Here is a 23,004-nt window from a genome sequence, read left to right on the forward strand (position 1 = left end):
TGTCTATCTGACTACAGCCAGAACTGTAGTCAGATAGATACACTTGAACACCAACAAAGTAAAGCTTGGTCTATGATCCTTACCCCCGTAAAAACATTCTCAGGACATGTTAAAGACATTTACAAATCCAAGACAAATAAATGTTCTAGCCGTCCATGTGCAACTCTCAGAAAGGAACTAAACAAATTCACTGCCTCTGTTTTTACTGCAGCCTGCAGGACCTATGTTTTGTTTTGCAGCTCCATAAATCAGCATCTCCTGTTGGCCATGTTGTTTGATCAGCATGGCTGATTCTGAGGGGGAGGGAGGGCCCGGGGGATGAGATACACATGTTTTACTGTCTGAGAATGCACTAAACACAACACAAAAACATCAGTTCACTGAACCGTGGACTTACTGACACATGCCATAACAACAAAAGACTACACTTAGAACAGAATGTGCTATTTAGAACCTTAAAGAGTTATTCGGCTATCCTCATAGGAAAACACTTTGAAGAACCCTTTTTGGTTGCAGGTAGAACACGTTTGGTTCCAGGTAGAAAGAACCCTTTCTACAGAGGGTTCTACACGGAACCTAAACGGATTCTAACTGGAACCAAAACAGGTTCTCCTATGGGGACAACCGGATAACCTATTATAAACCCTTTTTTCTAAGAGCGTACACGTCTAGAGGTGACGTGACTATTCTCACCTGTCCTGGAGTCTCTTGGGGGAGCCCCAGTCCTTCGTCAGATTTTGTGTCATGTTGGGTGCGGGGGTGGTGGGCAGCAGGGGTGGTGACTCCTCAGAAGCACTGCAAGGAGGTAGTCCGTTGCTTGGCGACGTGCCCTTGTGGTTGCGGTTGGCGTCGTACTCAAAGGTGCGTTTAGGTTTGGGCAGGGGGTTGACTGGCATGCCCTCCGGTGTCTGTTGACAGGGGGGCTCTGGGCTCTCGGTCTCTGACCGGGTTGAGCTCACACTGAACCTCTGTCTGGAGAGTTTATCAGAGGCCGGCAGGGCGTCTGGTTCTGTGACCACGGAACATATACTGCTGCGTTTACTGGTGCCCCTACTGTCCAAGTCCTCGACCCCACCTATCATAACACACTTCTGTCTCGTTTTGTCTGGTGCATAGCAGTTACTAATATACCGGGGTGGCTGGCTGGGGCTCTCCTTCAGCACCTTCTCGATCTTTTGTATCCGATTGAGTACAGCAGACGTTTCCTTCCGAGTAGACAGGGAGCTCAGGAATAACGCAGAGGAGTCGGTCTTTCCTGGCCTCTTCTGGAAGCGGCCCAGACACTCACTGTCTGAGGCTGCCTCCTCTTCCTCTGTCTCTGGATAGGAGCACTCGGAGAAAGCTTTACTCATCCTCCGGATGCTCTTGAAGTCAAAGGTCTTCTCACTGCAAGGTGAGGAGAGGAGGCTGGGGCAGCCCTCGCTGCCACCCACACGCTCACCTACAGGCCTCTTCTCCAGACACAGGCTCATCCTAGGCAGAGCCACCCTCCTGCACTCCCATTCTGAGATCTTCTTACGGATGGCCACAGAGGATGCCCCTGACACAGGGCGGCTGAGAGAGAGGGTGCGCTTGTGGCTGTGGTTGGATGAAGGTCCCAAGGAGAGGGTGCTCCAGCTCAGGGGACCACCACTCAGTCCACCCCCCCCAGGAAGGTCCTCCTGTTTCTGGTTCTCTTTCTGCTCCTCCTGGCCCCCCTGGGCCTCCTGACCCACCTGAGCCCCACCAGAGGGCTTGTAGATGGAGAGCTTGTTGTCCAGGCAGCTAATGCTCTTCGACTTGGTAAGTTGGCTCTGGGACAGCAAGTCACAGGATAGGGAGGCTCCACTACAGAGGCTAGCGGTCTTGCTGCTCCAGCCGGCCCGGCCCAAGAGTCTGCCGTCTGTTTTGACGTATCTGACGTGCTGCCTGTTGTCCTCGCTGTCGCTGAGCGGGGTGTGGTACCGCCCCTGTGTGGCAGAAAGAATGGGGGTTGGGGATGCAGACTGGCACCTGGAATGAGAGTGGGGGGGGGGGGGGTTCAGAAACATCATGATACCATTCCTTACAACGTTACTTTATTTGCTCCCAAATACCAAAATAATAATTTAGCTCACTAAACAGCTCGGAAGAGTCTGGCGCTGAGAGCTGCTGTGAATTCCTCTCAACACTGTTGACTGCACATTGAGAGAAACTAGGCGTGGAATACCAGTGGTTACCTCAGGTGTGTTCAGCTTACCAGTGGGAGTTTAATCATAGCAGCTAAAGTTTACAGGGCAACAGAAGGAGAAAAAACTCTCTCTTTAGAGAAGAAAGAAAAGAAAGGAAAACCCTTCACTGCCAGAATGTATTTCTAAGATAATAGGCAACATGAAAACTTTGACCACTCGTGAAATAACCGATGGAAAATACCCAGTAATGTGACATAACTTTGGCAGTACGGGATCCCTGTTCGACGCCAAAGCAAATACATATCTACAGTAAAAATGCATGCGTGGATTTTTCCACATAATTAAAATGATTTGGGTAGAATGTATGTATGTAGACGCCACACACAAAGCCATAGGAATACACCACGCTGAGAGACAGATGAGACGCTCTTAGGTCTTACCTTCATCAGCAGCTTACCACACTAGTCCTGGGAGAGTTGTCTGTGTTTCCTGATGCTAACAGCTAATAATCTCACAGAGGACACCGGCCCGGCCCCTGGCTCATTACAGACTGGTCCATTGTTCACCTAACACCGCCACTAACGCGACGCTGCTTCTGCTCAATGCTGAGAAATGTGGATAAAACACCCTGCTGCTGACCTCATTTGGGCTTTTCACAGAGAGAAACACACTCTTTCTCACCCATCTCTGACTCTTCCGTTTCTACCCCACTCAGAAGACTTTGGGAACTTTCTGGACTTGGCTCCTGACTGAGGCTTGCGAAACCCAAGGCGGTGGTGGGGATCTGATGTCACAGCTAGCAACGGTTAGAATAACAAGTGTGAGCTGAGCTGGGCTGGGCTGGGCTGGGACAAGGAGGTGATGGCTGTGATCCGAGGTGCAGGTTGGGACAGATCTCTTCACACCTCTGGGCTCTGTCTTTCACACGGGGGTGGGGACTACTGGGGAGAGAGCTGTACAGCACCTGATCACCTGCGGGCCAATGTCAGACTGTCTGACTCACTGTGTCAGTGACCTAACTCCTCCTCAAATCAAATCAAATGTTATTGGTCACATACACATGGTTAGCAGATGTTAACGCGAGTGTAGAGAAATGCTTGTGCTTCTAATTCCGACCGTGCAGTAATATCTAACAAGTAATCTAACAATTTCACAACAACTACCTTATACACACACAACTGTAAAGGAATGAATAAGAATTTGTACATATAAATACATGGATGAGCGATGGCTGTGCGGCATAGGCAAGATGCAGTAGATGGTATAGAATACAGTATATACATATGAGATGAGTAATGTAGGGTTTGTACACATTATATAAAGTGCCATTGTTTAAAGTGACTAGTGATACATTTATATTTAGAGATTTGAGTCAAAATGTTGTCAGCAGCCACTCATTGTTAGTGATGGCTGTTTAACAGTCTGATGGCCTTGAGATAGAAGCTGTTTTTCAGTCTCTCGGTCCCAGCTTTGATGCACCTGTACTGACCTCGCCTTCTGGATGATAGCAGGGTGAACAGGCAGTGGCTCGGTGGTTGTTGTCCTTGATTATATTTTTGGCCTTCCTGTGACATCGGGTGGTGTAAGTGTCCTGGAGGGCAGGTAGTTTGCCCCCAGTGATGCGTTGTGCAGACCTCACTACCCTCTGGAGAGCCTTACGGTTGTGGGCAGAGCAGTTGCCATACCAGGCGGTGATACAGCCCGACAGGATGCTCTCAATTGTGCATCTGTAAAGGTTTGTGAGTGTTTTTGGTGACAAGCCAAATTTCTTCAGTCTCCTGAGGCTGAAGAGGCACTATTGTGCCTTCTACACCACTCTGTCTGTGTGGGTGGACCATTTCAGTTTGTCCGTGATGTGTACGCCGAGGAACTTAAAACTTTCCACCTTCTCCACTACTGTCCCGTCGATGTGGATAGGGGGGTGCTCCCTCTGCTGTTTCCTGAAGTCCACGATCATCTCCTTGACGTTGAGTGTGAGGTTATTTTCCTGACACCACACTCCGAGGGCCCTCACCTCCTCTCTGTAGGCCGTCTCGTCGTTGTTGGTAATCAAGCCTACCACTGTAGTGTCATCTGCAAACTTGATGATTCCTGACAAATTGATGATTCCTGACAAACTGCTATGTCCAAGTGGCTTGCCTCCTCAAACAATCCAAATTGTACATTCTAAATTCTAAACAAGCATTACGGGTTCAAATCCAGTAGAGTTGACAGAACACACCTATTCTTAGGCCCCTAAAGTCTGTTTGGAAAGCAGGAAAGGTTTTGTCATTATAGCAACAGCCCAAAGAAGTGAAGGAAGCTGCAAGATAGGTAAAGTTAGGTATCAACTAAAGAACGCCCTTTAAAGCTTGATTAAGCCATAACGTAAATATAATAAATTAAATGGACCAGTTCAATAGCATTACGGAACTGTACACATATGAAGGTAAATGGTGTCAGTTCAATAGCATTACTGAACTGTACACATATGAAGGTAAATGGACCAGTTCAATAGCATTACTGAACTGTACACATATGAAGGTAAATGGACCAGTTCAATAGCATTACTGAACTGTACACATATTAAGGTAAATGGACCAGTTCAATAGCATTACTGAACTGTACACATATGAAGGTAAATGGACCAGTTCAATAGCATTACTGAACTGTACACATATGAAGGTAAATGGGGTCAGTTCAATAGCATTACTGAACTGTACACATATGAAGGTAAATGGACCAGTTCAATAGCATTACTGAACTGTACACATATGAAGGTAAATGGACCAGTTCAATAGCATTACTGAACTGTACACATATGAAGGTAAATGGACCAGTTCAATAGCATTACTGAACTGTACACATATGAAGGTAAATGGACCAGTTCAATAGCATTACTGAACTGTACACATATGAAGGTAAATGGGGTCAGTTCAATAGCATTACTGAACTGTACACATATGAAGGTAAATGGACCAGTTCAATAGCATTACTGAACTGTACACATATGAAGGTAAATGGACCAGTTCAATAGCATTACTGAACTGTACACATATTAAGGTAAATGGGGTCAGTTCAATAGCATTACTGAACTGTACACATATTAAGGTCAAAATATTTACATTTCCCATACTCAACATACACAGAGTTCTTCAGCTGTCCCATAGGAGAACCCTTTTTGGTGCAAGGTAGAACCTTTTTGGTTCCAGGTAAAACCCTTTTTGGGTTCTATGTAGTACTCTCTGTGGAAATGGTTCTAAGAGTGTAGGGTAGGCCTATTATAGAACAAATAACAATATGAGGGACAAAGGGTTCTAAGAATGTAGGGTAGACCTATTGTAGAACAAATAACAATATGAGGGACAATACAGTGCCTTCGGAAAGTATTCATACCCCTTGACTTATTCCACATTTTGTTGTGTTACAGCCTGAATTCCAAATGGATTACACAGATGTTTTTTCTCACCCACAATACCCCATAATGACAAAGTGAAAACATGTTTTTAGACATTTTTGCAAATTTATTGAAATGAAATGTAGAAATGTCTCATTTACATAAGTATTCACACCTCTGAGTCAATACTTTTTTAGAATCACCTTTAGCAGCGATTACAGCTGCCATTACAGCTTAGAGTCTTTCTGGGTGAGTCTCTAAGAGCTTTCCACACTTGGATAGTGCAACATTTGCACATTATTATTTTCAAAATGCTTCAAGCTCCGTCAAATCGGTTGTTGATCATTGCTAGACAACCATTTTCAGGTATTGCCATAGATTTCAAGTAAATTTAAGTCAAAACTGTAACTCGGTCACTCAGGAACATTCCCTGTAGATTTGGCCTTGTGTTTTAGGTTGTTGTCTTGCTGAAAGGTGAATTAATTTTCCAGTGTCTGATGGAAAGCAGACTAAACCAGGTTTCCCCTAGGATTTTGCTTGTACTTAAGCGTCATTCCATTTCTTTTTTTATCCTGAAGAACTTCCCAGTCCGGAATGATTACACGCATACCCATAACATGATGCAGCCACCACTATGCTTGAAAATATGGAGAGTGGTACTCAGCAATGTGCTGTATTGGATTTGACCCAAACATAATCTGTATTCTGGGCAAAAAGGTAATTGCTTTGCCACATTTTTTTGCAGTATTACTTTAGTGCCTTGTTGCAAACACGATGCATGTTTTGGAATATTTTTATTCTGTACAGGCTTCCTTCTTTTCACTCTGTCAATTAGGTTTGTTTTGTGGAGTAACTACAATGTTGTTGATCAAACCTCAGTTTTTTCCTATCACAGCCATTAAACTGTAAATGTTTTAAAGTTGGTGAAATCCCTGAGCGGTTTCCTTCCTCTCCGGTAACTGAGTTAGGAAGGAAGGACGCCTGTATCTTTGTATTGACTGGGTGTATTGATACAACATCCAAAGTCCAATTAATAACTTTTCCATGCGCAAAGGGGCATTCAGTGTCTGCTGTTTTTATTTGTACCCATCTACCAATAGGTGCCCTTATTTTGCGAAGCATTGGAAAACCTCACTGGTCTTTGTGGTTGAATCTGTTTGAAATTCACTGCTCGACTGAGGGACCTTTCAGATAATTGTATGTGTGGGGTACAGAGATGAGGTAGTCATTAAAAATCATGTTAAACACTATTATTGCAGACAGTGAGTCCATGCAACTTATTAAGTGCATTTTTACTCCTGAACTTATTTAAGCTTGCCATAACAAAGGGGTTGAATACTTATTGACTCAAGACATTTCAGCTTTTCATTTTTAAATCATTTGTAAACATTTCTGAAAATATAATTCCACTTTAACATTATGGGGTATTGTGTAGGACAGTGACAAAAACAGTTTCTCAATCTCAATTTGATCCATTTGAAATTCAGGCTGCAACGCAACAAAATGTGAAAAAAGTCTAGGGGCGTAAATACTTTCTGAAGGCAGTGTATGATACTCCACTAAAATGGCTCCTGGTAAGTGAGTTAACCAGTGGAACTTGACAGATTAACCCAAACCATCAATCAGCATGTAGGAACAGTGCCATAGGGATGTACAGTATGTATGAGAACCAGATCACTACAGATTATCTCTGAGGGTCTACTGTATCTAACTTCCCCAGTTGAAACTGCTTGGTTTCTCATAATGAGGTAGAGAGGAGTGAAACTGGCCCCACATGCCTGGTTTGGACCTGGGGGTTGGACTCAGGATTCACTCTCATTAAACCCAGTCCAGAGGCTGGACTCATAGGTTCAGTTTCCTCACGGTTTAAATCTAGTCCAGGACCATAATGAGCAGTGTCCTGGATGAAGCTATTCATACGTCATCGTTTTACAGAATAGTGCTAGCTAGATCATGTTCCAGTTGACTGTGGTAAAAGTCCAAAGTTATGTCCAATTATCCAGTGTGTTTAAAACGGAAACATATGCAATATGGTTTCAAGGGAAAGCAAATGGATAAAGACCAAACACGGGTAAAAATAGCAAGAGGACGGATTACTTTTAGTTACCAACATTCTCAAGGTTGAACCCCATTGATCAGTTCTGTAATTAATCTACCTTTAGTTTTGATTTGCCACATTCATTTGTAAGAATATGTCTAGAAAGCATTTTGATGGAGCAATGTTCAACATTAGCTTCTGCTGGGGAAACATTATTGCTAATGGCCTTTAAATCAAACTGTACGGTATATATCCACAGTATTGCTCCAAATGCACATTATATACTGAACAAAAATTTAAACGCATCATGTAAAGTGTTGGTCCCATGTTTCATGAGCATAAATCAAAGATCCCAGAAATTTTCCATACGCACAAAAAGCTTATTTCGCTCACATTTTGTGCACAAATTTGTTTACATCCCTGTTAGTGAGCATTTCTACTTTGCCAATTTAATCCATCCGCCTGACAGGTGTAGCATTTAAAGAAGCTGATTAAACAGCATGATCATTACACAGGTGCACCTTGTGCTGGGGACAATAAAAGGCCACTCTAAAATGTGCAGTTTTGTCACACAACAATGCCACATATGTTTTGAAGGAGCGTGCATTTGGCATGCTAACTGCAGGAATGTCCACAAGTGTCACACCCTGACCATAGAGAGCCCTTGTTTCTCTATGGTGTAGTAGGTCAGGGCGTGACTAGGGGGTATTCTAGTTTATAATTTCTATGTTGGTGTTTTGTATGACTCCCAATTAGAGGCAGCTGGTTGTCTCTAATCGGGGATCATATTTAAGTAGCTATTTTTTCCACCTGTGTGTTGTGGTATATTGTTTTGTGTTTGTGTCTGTACACCACCTAGTCATGTTTAGCTGTTTGTTTATTTGATTTATTTGTTTTTTGCTTTAGTTTCACTTTTCAATAAATATGTGGAACTCAACATCCGCTGCACCTTGGTCCCGTTCTTACGACAACCATGACAACAAGAGCTGTTGCCAGATAATAGAATGTTCATTTCTCTACCATAAGCTGCCTCCAAACTCATTTAGAGAATTTGGTAGTAAGTCCAACCAACCTCACAACTGCAGACCACATGCAACCATGCCAACCCAGGACCTCCACATCCGAATCCACAGAAAAACACAACCCAATTCACAAATACTGACTTATAAACCACTATGAGATGGAATCAAATGTGAGTGACTGTGCATATCAATAAACACTGTAAAGTGTATAAATGTGGCATATGCTTATGACAGTCCCACTGCAACGTATGGTGCAATGATGTCTTGCAACAAAGAGTCCTACCAGACCGTTGTATGGCAGTGCAAATTCAGTGTCCTCCAAGGAAAAGGAAAAATAACTCTTCACATGCAAATCTACTTACGGATGTCCTGGGTTCGGGCGGCTCGCCATCCTTGGTAGAACTGAATCCATACTCAAAAAAACGGACTTGTTTTACAAACAGGATCACACAATATATATACCATGAGTACCTTTCATATAAACATTAATATAGCTCTTAGCTTTAATCTCTTACAGGAATTCTTTACAGTTTAACTGTAGCACCAGGCTCACATGAACTGAACAATAATCTAGTCTGGGCAAATGGAAAGTACTAGTGCTTACACCTTTACACCATTTCTTATAAAGTAATCTAAAACATAACTGTGTACCAACATGGATTATGATAATAGCTAATCACATTTTATAAAAGTATGAAAACTAAAATAGTTTACCATGAAGGATTAGCATGATCACTAATGTTTGCTATTTAAATTGATTGATAGCTGAGCTAGCCTAAATGTTAACGGCTTGTGCGTATGCTTGGTTCAGTATGAACACGCACAAAACGCTAGCAATAGTTTAGCTAGCCTAATCGCTAGCGGCTCGTTCTCCTTATTAAACCAAACCAAATCCCAGGGTCAATCTTTCCCTCAACCCCTTCACAGTACGTTCGGATCGATAAGTGAGTGTTAATATCTGGTTTTGTCTTTTTAGTTCAGTTTTATACAACTTCTCACAACGATTTGAAACTTCTTCCATAGAATAGTTCTATTCCATAGAATATAACTTTTCTTCCATAGAATGGCGGTTCTAGCTCCTTTTCAACATGTTGGAGCCCACTGGTGTAGAACGTGAGGTTTGGAGAGGGACTAAGAGAGAGTATTGAGTTGTGATTGGATCAAAATAAACTGCTCGTCATGCAGCTTCTGACAGATGATTTGTAATAGCTGTAAACTTTTAAATATTACACAATATAATATGTGATTGGTTACTGGAATCTCACTAGTAACAATTGTCACACCCTGATCTGTTTCACATGTCCTTGTGATTGTCTCTACCCCCCTCCAGGTGACGCCCATCTTCCCCATTATCCCCTGTGTATATACAGTGGGGCAAAAAAGTATTTAGTCAGCCACCAATTGTGCAAGTTATCCCACTTAAAAAGATGAGAGAGGCCTGTAATTTTCATCATAGGTACACTTCAACTATGACAGACAAAATGAGAAAGAAAATCCAGAAAATCACATTGTAGGATTTTTAATGAATTTATTTGCAAATTATAGTGGAAAATAAGTATTTGGTCACCTACAAACAAGCAAGATTTCTGGCTCTCACAGACCTGTAACTTCTTCTTTAAGAGGCTCCTCTGTCCTCCACACGTTACCTGTATTAATGGCACCTGTTTGAACTTGTTGTCAGTATAAAAGACACCTGTTCACAACAGTCACACTCCAAACTCCACTATGGCCAAGACCAAAGAGCTGTCAAAGGACACCAGAAACAAAATTGTAGACCTGCACCAGGCTGGGAAGACTGAATCTGCAATAGGTAAGCAGCTTGGTTTGAATAAATCAACTGTGGGAGCAATTATTAGGAAATGGAAGACATACAAGACCACTGATAATCTCCCTCGATCTGGGGCTCCACGCAAGATCTCACCCCGTGGGGTCAAAATGATCACAAGAACGGTGAGCAAAAATCCCAGAACCACACGGGGGGACCTAGTGAATGACCTGCAGAGAGCTGGGACCAAAGTAACAAAGCCTACCATCAGTAACACACTACGCCGCCAGGGACTCAAATCCTGCAGTGCCAGACGTGTCCCCCTGCTTAAGCCAGTACATGTCCAGGCCCGTCTGAAGTTTGCTAGAGAGCATTTGGATGATCCAGAAGAAGATTGGGAGAATGTCATATGGTCAGATGAAACCAAAATAGATATTTTTTGGTAAAAACTCAACTCGTCGTGTTTGGAGGACAAAGAATACTGAGTTGCATCCAAAGAACACCATACCTACTGTGAAGCATGGGGGTGGAAATGCTTTAGGGCCTCATGCTTTAGGGCTGTTTTTCTGCAAAGGGACCAGGACGACTGATCCGTGTAAAGGAAAGAATGAATGGGGCCATTCATCGTGAGATTTTGAGTGAAAACCTCCTTCCATCAGCAAGGGCATTGAAGATGAAACGTGGCTGGGTCTTTCAGCATGACAATGATCCCAAACACACCGCCCGGGCAACGAAGGAGTGGCTTCGTAAGAAGCATTGCAAGGTCCTGGAGTGGCCTAGCCAGTCTCCAGATCTCAACCCCATAGAAAATCTTTGGAGGGAGTTGAAATTCTGTGTTGCCCAGCAACAGCCCCAAAACATCACTAGAGGAGATCTGCATGGAGGAATGGGCCAAAATACCAGCAACAGTGTGTGAAAACCTTGTGAAGACTTACAGAAAACCTTTGACCGCTGTCATTGCCAACAAAGGGTATATAACAAAGTAATGAGAAACTTTTGTTATTGACCAAATACTTATTTTCCACCATAATGTGCAAATTCATTAAAAATCCTACCTATGATGAAAATTACAGGCCTCTCTCATCTTTTTAAGTGGGAGAACTTGCACAATTGGTGGCTGACTAAATTATTTTTTGCCCCACTGTATACCTGTGTTCTCTGTTTGCCCGTTGCCAGTTCGTCTTGTTTGTCAAGTCAACAAGCGTTTTTCTCAGCTCCTGCTTTTCCCCAGTCTCTCTTTTTCTCGCCCCCGTGGTTTTGACCCTTGCTTGTCCTGTCTCTGAGCCCGCCTGCCCGACTACACTGCCTGACCTGGCCCTGGCTGCCATCCTGTGCCTTTGCCACTACTCTGGATTATCGACCCCTGTCTGCCTTGACCTGTAATTTGCCTGACCCTGTTGCTGTAATAAACATTGTTACTTCAACACAGTCTACATTTGGGTCTTACCTGAAACGTGATAACAATAAGTATTCAACATTAGTTGAACTGCGTTACACCTGGTTCCCAAATGGGCGGGCCTATGCCCTCGCAGGCCCAACCATAGCCACGCCCCTGCCCATAGATGAAATCCATAGATTAGGACTAAAAAATATATATTTAAATTGACTGATTTCCTTATATGAACTGTAACTCAGTAAAATAGTTGGATTGTTGCATGTTGTGTTTATATTTTAGTCTAGTCTAAATTCAGTCTGGTTCTTGTTTGACCTAGCAGCAGCCATAACATTCTGTGATAGTCAAAACTGCTCCAGTGTAAAATCACTGTAGATGTATTTCAAATAGCAACAGAACCTGTGTAATATATCGATTTTTAACACCCCATATCCAGCCATCAGACCATTATACCCAAATGTAAGTTGAATCAGCCGGTAGATTAACAGCGCACGTTCAAAAATACCCCCTTAGGCACGCCCTGGCCAAGATTACTCCAGGAGTCATAAAAAGATGGTTTGACTGCAGTATTAAACCCCTTCACACAAAAGGAAAACATCAAGTGCAGAATTCTCTGGTACGGATAGCTACGTTGTGGTTGGGGTCTGTGAGGGTGTTCTGGTGGTCAGGACTGGGCCAGTTAAAACAAGCCTGCACTGGCGCTGGGCAGCTTCAACTGTGGCGGCCACACATGTACTGAGCTGGGTGCCAGTTAGGGCCTGGCTCCTGGACCCACTGTCCTCCAGCCAGGGCACATCATATCAACCACAGGTCACTTCCTGTTCGGTTGATAGACCGGGCCACAACAGGAGGGCTTCCAGTAACCCAGATAAATAGATAGATTTTCAAAAAGAAAAATGGGAGAAGCCATTAACATCCGCTCCATTTCACTTTGAGGTTCACCCTCAAGACACACCTCCTCTTCCTCTCATTAATGTGTTTTATTTCATTTTCTTTTACCTTTTTATACATTTATATCCAGCTTTCCAGTGACTTCATTTATTTTCTCAGCAATAATCTTTTCTATTAAAATAAGTGCCCATCAAAGCCCTGCTTGCACCCCTCCCAGATCTTATGAGAAGTTGTCTTTGCAGAATTCTTTCCTGCCAAGTGATTTACCGTCAGAATCATTCTTTTTTGGGGGGGATAGAGAGACTTGAGGGAAGGTGGGGGCAAGTATATAACGGTGCTCTCTCTGTGCATAAATTACACTTTCTTCTCTTAAAATCATCTTAACGTTGTGCAATTTTTAATAAGTCAAAAACGATAGAAACATCATGAACTGTGTAGAGTGTTGATGGTAACAGAGTTTGGGAGTGTTATTGTTTCTAGAGAACTTCTTTATCTCGACTGGGGTCGTTAGATGAGCGATGGGGTACAATTATTAGATTCCAACACTTGATGTAACCTTTGTAGATTATTGGAAAGAGACCAGGGCTAACTACACTCTTAAAGGGTTACAAAAGGGTTATTCGGGTGTCCCCATAGGAGAACCCTTTCTGGTTCCAGGGAGAACACTTTTTGGTTCCAAGTAGAACCCTTTCGGGTTCCATGTAGAACACTCTGTGGAAAGGGTCCTACATAGAACCCAAAAGGATTCTACCTGGAACCAAAAAGGGTTCTCCTATAGGGACAGCAAAATAACAATATGTTTAGGTTATAGATAGCACCTTTTTTTCTAAGAGTGTATCTAACTCAGGAGACATTGTGAGGTAACAGAAAAACAACTAATCTATTTCTCTTAAAAAATGTATCTGTCAGTGGTAGTCATGTTAGACTCCTCACAGGCTATGGTGTTTTCACACTGGGTCAATGTACCAGTCAGGGCTGTAGCTAGCTTCCAATTGGCAGCCCTTCTCAAGGTTATTCACATAAGAGATCCAACTAAAACATGTCAGAGCCATAGCCACTGACTGCTGTGTTATACAAGGACATGTAGCACTAGGTAAACTAACATCCTGACAGACTACACACCAAGTAGCAGATGGTGAAGGCTTGCAGTTGCACCCCTGTGAGTCCGATGTAAGCACTCCATGCCAGTTGATGCCAGTTCCTGTAGATCTTAAATCTTCACTCTAAGCCTAGTTTCAGTGGACACAGTGTGTGTATATATAGTGTTGAAGGGAAAGACTGATCACAAAACAGAACAGTCTATCGCCAGCACATTCATTACAAGCCCTGTTTGTTTCTCTGTTCCAGGAGGAAGATGTCATCTCTCAACATGGTAACTCAAACAAGCCTCTGCTCAGATCACAAAGAGTTTATAGTTGAATGGGGCCCTATTCCAGAATGTAGAGGATGGCTTACAAAAGCAGATACTAAACTCAGCAAAAAAAGAAACGTCCCTTTTTCAGGACCATGTCTTTCAAAGATAATTTCTAAAATTCCAAATAACTTCACAGATCTTCATTGTAAAGGGTTTAAACACTGTTTCCCATGCTTGTTCAATGAACCATAAACAATTAATGAACATGAACCTGTGGAACAGTCGTTCAGACACTAACAGCTTACAGACAGTAGGCAATTAAGGTCACAGTTATGAAAACTTAGGACACTAAAGAGGCCTTTCTACTGACTCTGAAAAACACCAAAGGAAAGATGCCCAGGGTCATCTGCATGCCCTGCTCATCTGCATGAACATGCTTAGGCATGCTGCAAGGAGGCATGAGGACTGCAGATGTGGCCAGGGCAATAAATTGCAATGTCCGTACTGTGAGACGCCTAAGACAGCGCTACAGGGAGACAGGACAGCTGATCGTCCTCGCAGTGGCAGACCACGTGTAACAACACCTGCACAGGATCGGTACATCCGAACATCACACCTGCAGGACAGGTACAGGATGGAAACAACTGCCCGAGTTACACCAGGAATGCACAATCCCTCCATCAGTGCTCAGACTGTCCACAATAGGCTGAGAGAGGCTGGACTGAGGGCTTGTAGGCCTGTTGTAAGGCAGGTCCTCACCAGACATCACCGACAACAACGTCGCCTATGGGCACAAACCCACCATCGCTGGAACAAACAGGACTGGCAAAAAGTGCTCTTCACTGACGAGTCATGGTTTTGTCTCACCAGGGGTGATGGTCGGATTCACGTTTATCGTCGAAGGAATGAGCGTTACACCGAGGCCTGTACTCTGGAGAGAGATCGATTTAGAGGTGGAGGGTCCTTCATGGTTTGGGGCGTGGTGTCACAGCATCATTGGACTGAACTTGTTGTCATTGCAGGCAATCTCAAGTGCGTACAGAGAAGACATCCTCCTCATGTGGTACCCTTCCTGCAAGCTCATCCTGACATGACCCTCCAGCATGACAATGTCAGCAGCCATACTGCTCATTCTGTGCGTGATTTCCTGCAAGACAGGAATGTCAGTGTTCTGCCATGGCCAGCGAAGAGCCCGGATCTCAATCCCATGTAGCATGTCTGGGACCTGTTTGATCGGAGGATGAGGGCTAGGGCTAGGGCCATTCCCCCAAAAAATGTCTGGGAACTTGCAGGTGCCTTGGTGGAAGAGTGGGGTAACATCTCACAGCAAGAACTGGCAAATCTGTTGCAGTCTATGATGAGAAGATGCACTGCCGTACTTAATGCAGCTAGTGGCCACACCAGATACTGACTGTTACTTTTGATTTTGACTCCCCTTTGTTCAGGGACACATTATTCCATTTCTGTTAGTCACATGTCTGTGGAACTTGTTCAGTTTATGTCTCAGTTGTTGAATCTTGTTATGTTCATACAAATATTTACACATGTTAAGTTTGCTGAAAATAAACACAGTTGACAGTGAGAGGACGTTTCTTTTTTTGCTGAGTTTACTAGTGCTAGCCCTGTAGCTCTAGTGAAAAGGCAGACAGAATACAATCAGTACTTCCTTATTAATAATTGCGTAAAGCTAACAACTGTGGGTTGATGAGCCATGTCACCTACTGTATGCAGTGTATCACTCAACACAGACACATAGTGGGATCCCACGGTACAGATTTACAAAAATAGCTTTACTACCTGAAGAAAATGTCCTCTGAGGCAATAAAGGATATGAGCACCTGCACTGGTTATTACTGACATCATAGTGCATGTTGAGAGCCATCCCCTTTCCATCCACCCTGTCCCTGTCCCTCTCCCTGGCCTAGAGGCTGGTGGGGATGTCACTGACCTGTCGGGGATGTCCCGGGGCACATTAGCCCCTCTTGCTCGGGTTGCAGCCTTGGAACTTTTGTTGGCAGTCATCGTCACCCTCGGACCGCCCACACGCCTGATAGACAGACAGGATACAACACATGAAACTCCCCAGCCGTAACATGAACAATACATCCGCATCCAACAGATTGAAGTCTTTGTGATTGTTTGGGTGAGGGTATACTTGTAGCCGTGTACATGCTTATAAATCACAACAATTCATTACTTACTGTTAATAAACTGCAGTAATAAGAAAATTAGTTATGTGAAATAAAGCGTTACCCAAAACACTCATGCTTGAATTTGAGACCTTGAGAGTATAAGTGGGTCAATGTGCTCTGTGCATATTTGGCCAAAAACATGACAAATATGGAGCTTAATCTCAGCCATGGGAGTGCCATATCAGATATCAGATGGATGACTTCACTGGATTCCTAACAGTGTGAGTAAACACCAGAGCATAAAGTACAACAACCAAGGAGAGAAAGGGCTGTGCTGTGTGAGGGACTCATCTGTGCTCTAGGCTCTGCTCTGTTAATCCAGCACCTCTCTCTTTTCATACAAATGAATGGAAATACAGTAATCATGAGGTCACAGCTCCAAACGAGAATGGTCCCTGAAGTCTCACAACAGAAGACAAATGTCTTTGGTTGCCATAGAAACGGCAGAAATATTTCTGAATCATTCAGGCCAGTTGGACAGGAGATCTGGGCTTGTTTAAAAGAAACCTTCAATCTCACTCCATTGTTTTCCCATCCATTTAGAGAGCACAAAACTTTAAAAGGTAGAATTAAAGAAATTACAGAGCACGGTCTCTAGATTGTAATTACGGTGCACCCTTAAAATCGCTATTTGAGATTGAAGTGGGCAAGAATAGCCAGTAATTGCAAACAAAGCATAGAGCCAACTAAAGAGGGGAGACACTCCATCCCCTTCTGATTGGAATGTGTGTTTTTATCCATCTCTGCTTGACTAGAGCAGCCAAGACTAACAGACTTGCCCTCTTCCCATGAACGTGTTCACCTAGAGGGCTAGAAAAAAAAGCCTAGCTGTGTTTTTATTGCAGACTTTAGTTTTAGAGTTTGTGTGCTGCTGAAGGCTCTGAGGACTCAACAGGGATCTGACTGACATGTTGACCACATCGCCTGCGTTACGTGCGCGAGTGTTGCAAAATACATTTACACAAACAGTTGAAGTTGGAAGTTTACATACACCTTAGCCGAATACATTTAAACTCAGTTTTTCACAATTCCTGCAATTTAATCCTAGTAAAAATTCCTTGTCTTAGGTCAGTTAGGATCACCACTTTATTTTAAGAGTTTGAAACGTCAGAATAATAGTAGAGAGAATAACTTATTTCAGCTTTTATTTCTTTCATCACATTCCCAGTGGGTCAGAAGTTTACATGCACTCAATTAGTATTTGGTAGCATTGCCTTTAAATTGTTTAACTTGGGTCAAATGTTTTGGGTAGCCATCCACAAGCTTCCCACAATAAGTTGGGTGGATTTTGGCCCATTCCTCCTGATAGAGCTGGTGTAACTGAGTCAGGTTTGTCGGCCTTCTTGCTCGCATGCGCCTTTTCAGTTCTGCCCACAAATTTTCTATAGGATTGAGGTCAGGGCTTTGTGATGGCCACTCCAATACCTTGACTTTGTTGTCCTTAAGCCATTTTGCCACAACTTTGGAAGTATTCTTGGGGTCATTGTCCATTTGGAAGACCCATTTGCGACCAAGCTTTAACTTCCTGACTGATGTCTTGAGATGTTGCTTCAATATATCCACATACTTTTCCATCCTCATGATGCTATCTATTTTGTGAAGTGCACCAGTCCCTCCTGCAGCAAAGCAACCCCACAACATGATGCTGACTTTCCTTCCTCATGAAGCCATCTATTTTGTGAAGTGCACCAGTCCCTCCTGCAGCAAAGCAACCCCACAACATGATGCTGACACCCCCGTGCTTCACATTTGGGATGGTGTTCTTCGGCTTGCAAGCATCCCCCTTTTTCCTCCAAACAATGATGGTCATTACAGACCAGATGACATTTCATGCTTGTGTGCTTCAACGAGCGTCTGCGTAGCCAGGTGCTAAAATAGAACTCCCATCTCCTCATTGGTTTTTAGGAGCATATACCCACGTGGGTGATTGAAATATGAACTGAGGTCCACACTCCATTTCAGTTGGTGGTGTTAATGCACCTTAAAGTTGGTTGCGAATCGCCATATAAAGTCCACAGAAAATGAAGACTGAAGGAGGAGAGATTACTAGAAACTAACCATGTTTCCCATTTCATCTGTGGATTAATTGTCAGAGTAGAGACTCAAAATGGGTCAAAATTCTACAAAGATCCAGAAAAAAGGGACCTAGTGCATTTCAGGTAAAATAAAACCCAATGTTTGTATCCCAGGACAAATTAGCTAGCAACATCAAGCTAGCGAGCTAAATGTCCATGAATGTTTCATGTGTTTCGACCTGTCCCCAAATGAATATAGCTGGTCCAGATTTCAAGTTGATATTTCAACCTGATATTTTGATGGCGGGCGGACGCACGCGCATGCTTGGTCTAGTCAACATGTGAGCCAAACGGGCCATCACATTTACACTACTCTCATCAACATTATATTCAATCAAAGGGTAATGACTTCCAGTCTTGCATATTTCTCTGCCTGATAATGTAGTTCATATCATTGCCATTATTATAATTTCACCAAAACATCTTTATTATATATTCATGTATTATTGTGTTGAAATGCATGTTCAGATCAAATGTGTTGTTTCTTCAACGGTTCTCTCTATAACGTCACACATTCTTTGGTGTTCATGACATCGCAGACATCCGCACCCAGAGGAAGCCGTGTCTGTAACCCGTGATCACATGTGGCTCAGTTTGTAGAGCATGGTGCTTGTAACGCTAGGGTTGGGAGTTTGATTCCCACAAGGGACCAGTAACCAAAAAAGTAAGAAAATGTGTGCACTCCCTACTGTAAGTCTCTCTGGATAAGAGCGTCTGCTAAATTACGTAAATGAAGACCCTGTCATTTCACCATAAACAGTCCCTGGATGTCCACATGTCCCTTGCAGTTTCCTCCCTTCAAATGCCAATCTAATCTAAAATACAGTCTCAGCACTGAAACAACCCCTCTTCCAAAGTGTTTTGGTTTCTATGGAGGTCAACAGAAAACCCAGAGAGATCAGAGGTGCTGAGATAAGTCCTATAGAGACAGATGAGGAGAGAGACGGCACTGAGCCCTATAGAGACAGATGAGGAGAGAGACGGCACTGAGCCCTATAGAGACAGATGAGGAGAGAGATGGCACTGAGCCCTATAGAGACAGATGAGGAGAGCGAAGGAATTCCTGCTGTCATCTATTTCCTGTTTTAGTGGACTGAGAGGACAGAGCATACGTCTTCATTTTGATCCAGCTGCACAGGGAATTGCCAGAATATCCTGACAGATCTTAACAACTGCAGTTGTTTTGGTTCATTCGGATCTTCTGCAGGCAGGGAAAGCCAAGGTATTCAGAATGTGAGCCTTGGAGTGCAGTGATGCTGATTAGTCTACACTCAAACACATAGCCATAGGCTCTGTTCTGTATTTATTTCTGTGCACACAACCATAAGTACCCGAAGGTATACTTGGAGTTTCATCTGTACATGCTTTCACTTACTACAGTCATCAATGTCACCAACATTAAAAGGCATGTGAGAAAAACAGAACATGAAAGCACATCTGTGGAGGCTCCTCAGAGGAGAAAGGGGAGGACCATCATCTTCAGTGAATTTCATAAAAATAGTGAAACATGAAAAAAGGTTATCCTTTTTAGATAAAACTATACTAAACATATTTACATGTCACCAAATAATTGATTAAAACACACTGATTTGCAATGAAGGTCCACAGTTGCCTCAACAGCACTCTGTGGGGTAGCACCATTATGTAGCCGGAGGACAACTAGTTTCCATCCTCCTCTGGGTACATTGACTGCAATACAAAACCTAGGAGGCTTATGGTTCTCACCCCTTTCCATAGACTTACAAAGTAATTATGACAACTTCCAGAGGACGTCAGTTTTTGAACAAATAATTTCTTTAAAAATGAATGAGAAGAGAGAGAGAGAGAGAGATTAAGATGTAGTTGTATTTTTTCACTTAGCTAGTGAATGCAGCTAGCTAGTTTAGTCTACTCAAGCACCCAGCTCAAACAGAGAGGGATGCTATGTGAGCTAGCTGGCTATGGCTGTCCAACACTGGAACTCTTCCAAGATAAGCTTTTGGTTTTATTCATTTATTGCCACCTGGGCCGACAGGTGTAACTGCTAAACTGCTTGCTGACGGTACACTGTACTGCATGTTTGTAGTGGGTTTACTAACGCTTTAGTTCTAGTAGCTATGTTGACTATGAGACGTTAACTAATATGGTGACAATGATATAGGCTGTGTGTAGCGGTTAGCGGTTATGATATGAAGGTTTTTTCACATGGTCACAGACAGCTGATTCTGTAGAAGAAAAAAATCTTAAAACTGAAGCAAACAGAACAAAACGGGGAAAAACATAACTGAATTTGTCCAGTAGAAACTCTTGTTTGCAACTGTTGGACTAATGATTACATCCTAGATCAGTGAGATGCAAGCAAGAGTGTGCAAGACAGTATTGAATGTGTCACTGTCACCTTGATTACTCACATTTTTTTCTCGACCTGTAAACTTTAATTCATAGACTAGGTTGCAGCAACCTCATGATGGGTATAGAGAGAATTAGAGTATCATGTAGTAGCCTAAACCTATCGATGGTACATTGAGCTAGGTGAATGGAATATGAATGACAGTTATCCAATATGCTGTAATAGAAATAAGGCCATGTTCATAAAAAATAATAATCCTCCTCCCTCATTTTAAACTTCACCGACCACCACTGAAGCACATTAAATATTAGATGAAATTTGGACAGAATATCAGATGTCTGAAAATATTGCTATTTCCTTTAAATACCTGCTACAGCTTGATGAAATACGTTTTTTCATTGACTTATTGAAAGATGCACAGCTGTAAAAATACTGTTGCCTGTGCGTAAAAACACTTTCAATAGTAACATCTGGAAAGCAAATACAGTATGTTTAGAAAAAAGGAGAACTTATAAAGACAGGCATACTGATAAACCACAGCAAATAAAAACACATTTTAAAAGACTCTCAGCTAATCTTAATGTTTATATTAAAACAAATGTAGAGTACCCCAGGATTCTTTATAGGCCTAGGTGTAAGGGTTTTCCTGTGGTGAAGGAGAAGCGGACCAAAATGCAGCGTGGTGGTTATTCATGTTTTTAATAAAGACAACTATACATGAACAGACTAAACAAAACAAGAAAAGTGAAAACCTAAACAGTCCTATCTGGTGCAAACACAGAGACAGGAACAATCACCCACAAACACACAGTGAAACCCAGGCTACCTAAGTATGATTCTCAATCAGAGACAACTAATGACACCTGCCTCTGATTGAGAACCATACTAGGCCGAAACATAGAAATACCCAAAACCTAGAAAAACAAACATAGACTGCCCACCCAACTCACGCCCTGACCATACTAAATAAATACAAAACAAAGGAAATAAAGGTCAGAACGTGACACTAGGTATCAATTTTGGAAGTACTTCAGATCAGTACAGTTTCCAAATATGAGGCTTACTGCCTACATTGGGTGTACAACACATTAGTAACACCTGCTCTTTCCATGACATAGGTGAATCCTGGTGAGAGTTATGATCCCTTATTGATGTCACCTGTTAAATCCACTTAAATCAGTGTAGATGAAAGGGAGGAGACAGGTTAAAGAAGGATTTTAAAGCCTTGAGACAATGTATACATGGATTGTAAACTCAGCAAAAAAACTCTTCACTGACGAGTCGCGGTTTTGTCTCACCAGGGGTGATGGTCGGATGTGTGTTTATTGTCGAAGGACTGAGCGTTACACCGAGGCCTGTACTCTGGAGAGGGATCGATTTGGAGGTGGAGGGTCCTTCATGGTTTGGGGTGGGGTGTCACAGCATCATCGGACTGAGCTTGTTGTCATTGCAGGCAATGTCAACGCTGTGCGTTACAGGGAAGACATCCTCCTCCCTCATGTGGTACCCTTCCTGCAAGCTCATCCTGACATGACCCTCCAACATGACAATGCCCCCAGCCATACTGCTCATTCTGTGCGTGATTTCCTGCAAGACAGGAATATCAGTGTTCTGCCATGGCCAGCGAAGAGCCCGGATCTCAATCCCATTGAGCATGTCTGGGACCTGTTCGATCGGAGGGTGAGGGATAGGGCCATTCCCCCCAAAAATGTCCAGGAACTTGCAAGTGCCTTGGTGGAAGAGTGGGGTAACATCTCACAGCAAGAACTGCCAAATCTGGTGCAGTCTATGATGAGAAGATGCACTGCCGTACTTAATGCAGCTGGTGGCCACACCAGATACTGACTGTTACTTTTGATTTGGACCCCCCTTTGATTCCATTTCTGTTAGTCACATGTCTGTGGAACTTGTTCAGTTTATGTCTCAGTTGTTGAATCTTGTTATGTTCATACAAATATTTACACATGTTAAATTTGCTGAAAATAAACGCAGTTGACAGTGAGAGGATGTTTCTTTTTTTGCTGAGTTTATATGTGTCCCATTCAGAGGCTGAATGGGCAGGACAAAAGATTGAAGTGACCTTGAACGGGGTATGGTAGTAGGTGTCACGTCCTGACCTTAGTTCCTTTTTTTAATGTCTCTATTTTAGGTTGGTCAGGGCGTGAGTTGGGGTGGGCATTCTATGTTTTGTTCTATGTTTGTATTTCTATGTGTTTGGCCTGGTATGGTTCCCAATCAGAGCTGTCAATCGTTGTCTCTGATTGAGAACCATACTTAGGCAGCCTGTTTTCACCCTTGAGTTGTGGGTAGTTGTTCTCTGTCTCTGTACCAGACAGGACTGTTTCGTTTGTTCCATTTTGTTATTTTTGTTCTAGTGTTCAGTGTAATTAAAAGATCATGAACACGTATCACGCTGCAC

At 43.0% G+C, this 23,004-nt stretch overlaps 1 protein-coding gene across 6 annotated transcripts in view; it reads right to left on the reverse strand.

Moving 5' to 3' along the window:
- LOC139384754 (DENN domain-containing protein 2B-like) overlaps nucleotides 1–23,004 on the reverse strand; it is a 79,326-nt gene that overhangs the window by 41,785 nt on the left and 14,537 nt on the right. For 5 of the 6 annotated variants that reach the window (XM_071129627.1, XM_071129625.1, XM_071129626.1 and 2 more), the window contains 2 exons: nucleotides 15,938–16,036; nucleotides 694–1,992 (listed from right to left, as the gene is read on the reverse strand). In XM_071129627.1, coding sequence (XP_070985728.1) covers nucleotides 694–1,992; nucleotides 15,938–16,011 — 1,373 coding nt within the window. In that variant the 5' untranslated portion in view covers nucleotides 16,012–16,036. Of the gene's footprint in view, nucleotides 1–693; nucleotides 1,993–2,590; nucleotides 3,041–15,937; nucleotides 16,037–23,004 lie in introns of those variants that run through there. The other variant, XM_071129628.1, reaches the window with a different exon arrangement.

This window comes from Oncorhynchus clarkii, chromosome 26, assembly GCF_045791955.1.
Source record: "Oncorhynchus clarkii lewisi isolate Uvic-CL-2024 chromosome 26, UVic_Ocla_1.0, whole genome shotgun sequence".
Classification (NCBI taxonomy): Eukaryota; Metazoa; Chordata; class Actinopteri; order Salmoniformes; family Salmonidae; genus Oncorhynchus; species Oncorhynchus clarkii.